This window comes from Acyrthosiphon pisum, chromosome X (genome assembly GCF_005508785.2).
Source record: "Acyrthosiphon pisum isolate AL4f chromosome X, pea_aphid_22Mar2018_4r6ur, whole genome shotgun sequence".
NCBI lineage: Eukaryota > Metazoa > Arthropoda > Insecta > Hemiptera > Aphididae > Acyrthosiphon > Acyrthosiphon pisum.
The window spans coordinates 3,528,378-3,534,634 of record NC_042493.1 but is presented as its reverse complement, the minus strand read 5'-3'; the positions used below and the strand labels follow the sequence as shown (position 1 = coordinate 3,534,634).

Below are 6,257 nucleotides of genomic sequence, written 5' to 3'. Positions count from 1 at the left end.
ATGACCTTTCTAAAGTACCTACCATCTTGATCAAATTTCCTAAAAGATAAGGTACTACATGTTGAAATCGAAGTACTTGTATTCAGGTAGAAATTTTGCAATATATAGGATAAAAAAATAAAATAAAATAAACACCATTGTAAAACAATGTTAGTCCATGTCACGAAAACTTTGTTAGGGCTATCTTAAAAAAAAAACAAAAACAACGCTGCAGGGGGCGCTAAAATCAACCGCTAGTTTTCGTGACTAGGACTTTGCTCAGAATCTAAAAAACTGTGTATAATATATATTTTTGAGATTTTTTGGTTACAGAATAACCTACTTACATGGAACCTTGTTGTAAGTTTTTAATCCTTAGCTATAAAAGTTAAACATTTTATACATATTTAACTACAAAGTCATTCTTAAATTTTAAATTTGATAAATGGTATCAATATTCGAACTTTTCATGCTTATAAAAAAAAATTGTGCCTATGTAGGTATCTATAATATTTTTCAATTTCTATCTAAGCAATATATCAGGAGCCTTGAATTAAATTTTGACGCTTTTTGGCCCAACATATAAAATTTTATTGACATTCATATAAAAAAAAACTAAAAAAAATGAAAACTGAAGATGTCCGTTAACAGTTCAAAACTAATCAATATTTTTGAAAATTTTATCAGCTATAGGAATTGATAAAATGAACATATGATATAAATATCAAGTGTCTACGGTTATTCCTTTTTGAATTACAACAAAATAAGAAAATCGCTACACGAGAACTCATAAGTTAATATCCAATATTAGGTATAAAAATATGAACTTCAAACGCTCATAAACATTTAATTTGACTTTCTTATGGACATTTTTTTTTTTTTTTTTGATAAAAATACACAAACTTATGTGGAATCTTATATTACCAAATCTTGGATTTAAAAAGAAATTTTATTTAAGTTATGAACTCAAAATAATTGTTTTAATAAAATCCTAATTTTCGTGATTTTTCTGTATTATTTTGTCAAGATTTGAACTTTAAATGATTATAATATTTTTCAAGTCATTATAACAATATATTAGTGGCCTTATATTAAATTTTCAAGGTTTTTTTACCAGGGTTGGAACGTATAATACAGTATAGTATAAAACGTATAAAAAGTACGGTATAAAACAACTTAGCTGGATTGAACAGCTCTTATCAAGTTATAAATGTATAATAATAAGTAATAATTGTCATATTTTGTGATAATTTTTTTAATTTTTTTATATTAATTACTGAGTACCATTTAATTCATCTTTATTCTGTCTTAATAAACTACATTAATATTAATAATTATTATTTTATAATAACAAAAAAGACATTTGTGATAATTGAATAATTTGTTACATTAATAAAAATATATATTTTATTGTTATAACTTAAAATTACAAAAAAATAAATTTGTATTGTTTTTAATTGTATTCTAAATTTAAGGAAATTTAGTATGTCTTAGTCGTTATTTAGTTGTATAGGTACGTTTTATACGTTTTATACGCGTATATTACCAACCCTGTTTTTTACTCAACAAATAAAATTTTATTGCCATTCATAGAAATAAAAACTAAAAAAATTTTAAACTGAAAATGTCCGTAAACAGATCAAAACAAATGAAAACTTTTAAAAATTGTATCATATTGTATACAAAATGCTAATATAAACAACCATCTCAAATAGTTCAATGTAATTTAATTCTTATTCTTCTTATTAATTTGTAAAGTTCATAATTACCTAATTTTATATTTGGTTTTCAGACTCAACATGCAGATCTTCATCAAAACTTTGACTGGTAAAACTATCACTTTGGAAGTTGAGTCATCATATCCCATTGAAAAAGTAAAAGTCAAGATCCAAGAAAGGGAAGGTTACCCAACAGACCATCAACGTCTGATCTTTTCCGATAAGCAACTTATAGACGGACATACTCTTTCCGAATATAACATTGAAAAAGATTCTACTATTCACGTCGTGTTCCGTCTCCAAGGTGGTATGCAAATCTTCATAAAGAAGACCATTACATTGGAAGTGGAATCATCTGATTCCATTGAAAATGTTGTGGCCAAGATCCAAGACAAAGAAGGTATCCCACCAGACCAACAACGTTTGAAGAGGAATCTTGGTTTCTTAGGATTCTTCTAGGTATCCTTGGATTTTCTTGGTGCAGTGTCTTCGTGGCTGAGCACACAATAATTTTATGTCGATTTATTATTTATACTTTATCCGGAATGTGAATCAATTAATGTATTTCAAAATTTTTAATATTATCAATCTTCTAAGCATTTTTTTTTTTTTTTTGTCAATTTTTATTATTATTCTGATGACGTTTGATATGAAAGTCAAAAAATTAACATTATTTTATTATTTAATTATTTATTTTAATTTTTCCTCACACTTATCTTATCCAGGTATTTTGTAATCTGTTGTGTGACACATGACTGTATAAGTAGTGTTCAAGAAAATTAATGATTTCTCTTTCATATAACTGAATGTCTGAATTAATGGGAGTTTTTAAAAAATGTTTAGCTTTGTCTAATACCAATGTGATTTAACAAATAAATACATTTATAATTAAATATTTATGTTGAAAAATATCTTTATAATTCTAAATCTACATAATTTATTATGGTAACGAGATGTGCCAAAGAAATTTTTTTTTAGTAATAATGGTACCAAATATTAATATACAATATAGTATTAATGAAAAAGGTCATCTTATTCTACCCTATTTCTTGACACTTCAATAAAAAAGATAAAATGCAAGTTTTTTTGTTTCCTACTATAATGTTTAGCATGCCACAATAATTGAGCAATTTTGAAACGTTTTATATTTAATGACTAGCAATAATGCTGTTGAATGAGGATTATAATGTGGATTGACAAAAGATAAAATAAACAACACAATTGGTTACAAAATAATCAGTAATATTTCACTATAACTAAAACACATAACTATAGTTATAGTTATAACTTATACTTTACTTATAAGTATGCAAGGTAAATTGTCTTCAAACAAGCTAAGTTATATGCTTACGGGCATTGTTGAGCTCAGATAACAAAAAATTATCTAGATAAGATACAGATAATTTCATAAAAATTTATTTAGATACAGATAAAAGTATTTTTTCATCTAGACAAAAATAAATATAAAACGTTACTATCTAAATAGTAAAATAGATAAATTCAAATTTTTACATAGGTATTAATAACAAAAAATAATATTATTGGTATTTATAGGTGAAAATGATTATTTGCGTGTAAATAAAATATCATCTTCTAAGATCTGACTTATTAAATTAAATATTTACTATTTCATACCTAAAATGTATGATGTACAAATAAGTTAGTTGAAAATAATATACATAATATTAAATAAAAATGAAATTGTTGAAAAAAAAAAAAATAATAATAAATAGGCAGGTTCTAGTCTGACCTATATTGGGATAAAAAGTAGAAAATATAAGGTACCATTCGGAACTCGGAAGATGGGAGCAGCAATATTCTTCACAAAATTATAAATTCCCACTTTCTTGGAGCTTAATTGACAGAGAACAGGCTGTTTGTAAAATACAAAATTATTTATTTATTAAAATGTAAAATATATTGATAGTAATTTAAATGTTTTAATATTGTGTTTCAACATTCAAGTGCATACATTACTTGTAATTAAATTAACTATAGGTAAATTCATTACCTCACAAAAATGAAAATGGCAACCTTGGTGAGAGCTTTCTTCAAACATTAGTTTTATTGTATTGATTTGGGCTAACTTGAAATCAGCGACTATTGTTAGATTCTGGTAATCTAATGGTAAAATTTTACAGACAAATCGGAATAATGTCACATATTATAATATCATTTCTTCAGTTTTACCAATCAATAACACATACACTTAAGGTAAACTCTGTAACAATAATATAATTACCCGTACCAATCACCATAGTAATGCATACAGTCCTATAAAGAATACTTTTAAAAAGTAGGTACTTGAGTAAATACTCAAATACATTTTATTTTAAGTATTTAAGATACTACTCAAATACTTTAATTGTAAAGTATTTCAAATACTACTCAAATACTTTTTCAAAGTATTTGGGATTTTTTCAAATACTTTTGGTTGTTAAAGTGGGTTTCTAATTATCGTAATATAAACACATAGGTAGTAGGTAATCTAATAGTTATCTAATAGTTTTAAAGGGAATATTGTTATTCAATATTCAATAACTTTTTTTAGAAATCTTGTTTTCACAAACCTTTGGGCTTCGGTTAACACAGAAATACAGAATATTAAATAAAACTATTATTCCATTATTGTAGCTGACAATAATATTTTTCCAACCAATTATTTCGAATAAAAATAAAATGTTCGAAATAAAAAACCAAAATATTCAATACCAAAAAGTATTTAAAGTACCATTCAAAATACTTCATGCTGAAAGTATTTAAAAAGTTACTCAATACTTAAAAAAGTATTTGAATACTTTTTACTTAAATACTTTACAGGACTGAATGCATACAGTTAATGATAAATACTTACAACATTTTTTGTATATAATTTCAAAAGTAAAAAGCTGATAGCAATCCCCATCTAAAATTTTTCGCAATTGTTTTGAAAGTTCCGTCAGAACCGGCTATTTTCGCCTACAAATAAAAAGTACATTGTTTTACGGTGTTATCAAGAAATTCTCTTATTCAGAGAAACTTACATTTTGTAATCCACACTTATTAGTATGTTGTTTTAATAAAAAAATAAAATCAATATTTGAAAGAAGTATGCCAGCAAAATGTTGATTAAAACCATGGTATTAACCGACCTAAAGGCGGTACTTTTATAATTCGAACGACCCTGAGTCCACCTTCGGTATCCACTCTCAGCGAGTGTCACGGGCCTCCGAGTTTCAACAGCAGCTAGTCTTTACACATGGAAGACCTGAATATTAATTAAGGATTAACTTCATAACAAAACTGCTTATTTTTAAAAAAATACGTAATTGTGATGTTAAATGATAATAGATAGGTGATAAACTGTTTTATAAGCAGTGCTCGAATTGGGAATTATTAAGTAGAGGAGCTCAATCCAACAATTTATAAATTGCGTTCCAAGTGCAAAATTATTCAACGCAGACTCGTGGGGGACTTCGCCCCACACCCCCCTTAACCAATTCCTAATTTTTCAATACAACATTTCACCTTAGTTACACAATTTTCTACTCCAAATTTCCAAATATAAAATATTTAGCTACCTATATATGCCTGCCTATGTAACATGTGAATATGGATTTATATTTTATATTCATATTTTATTTTTCGAAATTTTTATTGATAGAAATAATACCTACCTACATATTTTGGTAGGAAATAAAAGATTTATAATTATCAGTGATAATATCTTAATAATTATTTGTGCTATAGACGCATACCTATGTCAATTATTGTGAACACTGGTTCACAGATATTTACAAACAAATGCCCAAATCAAGTTTTATTAAAATTAAGAATGGATCTAAGTTATTGTCAAAGACAAACCTAATGAATTCTACATTTTTTAATATAAAAATATTTTTCATCCTAATTATGGTTTTGACTAGTAGTGTCCAACCTTTTTGACTCGCGATCCACTGTTTTTGGTACAATATTTTTACGACTCGTGTCACCTTTTTAAGCCATGAAAGAAAAAAAAAGCAGGTAAGTGGATGTCGCTCTGCTGTACAGTAGGTTACAAGTGGGTCTTGAATTAGACTTGAATTCAATGATATAATATCATTGTATAAGAAAAACGATTCTGAGCGGAGACGGTTTGTCAGTATAGATATTTTATATTTTGTTATTATTTATTTTATCATGTAAGTTGAATTAATATTAAAATATTATAATTTTTTATTCGTTTCTATGGTGATAAACAAAGCGTTAGAAATTAAAATCCCATTTTTAGCGTTTTTTCGTAATTTTTCATTACTTTTTCCCGTGGCTTAACTATCGAGAAAATCGAAAAATGACCTCTCTAAAGTACCATCTTGGTCCAATTTGCTAAAAGATAAGATACTATATGTGGAAATCGAAGGATTCCGTCTGGTAGAAATTTTGTATACAGAATATAAAAAAAAAATTTAAAAAAATAAAAAAATTAAAAAAAAAATAAACACCATTGTAAAACCACTAGCTCCGCTCAGAATCTAAAACTTTAGCTTTGCGTAATATCCCGTGCATAAGTGTGCATATTATTCAATTCATTCATAACTTATT

General features: G+C 26.2%; 1 protein-coding gene across 1 annotated transcript; it reads left to right on the top strand.

Annotated features, from left to right (window-relative positions):
• The first annotated feature begins 1,743 nt into the window (after nucleotides 1-1,743).
• Nucleotides 1,744-2,277, top strand: LOC100162143 (ubiquitin-like). The gene has a single exon (XM_001948451.4). The coding sequence runs from the start codon at nucleotides 1,779-1,781 to the stop codon at nucleotides 2,154-2,156; it is 378 nt and encodes a 125-aa protein (XP_001948486.1). The 5' UTR covers nucleotides 1,744-1,778; the 3' UTR covers nucleotides 2,157-2,277.
• Nucleotides 2,278-6,257: the final 3,980 nt, after the last annotated feature.

Excerpts from the sequence above, each read along its gene's own strand:
- LOC100162143 (XM_001948451.4), top strand. The coding sequence starts at position 1,779 with ATGCAGATCTTCATCAAAACTTTGACTGGTAAAACTATCACTTTGGAA.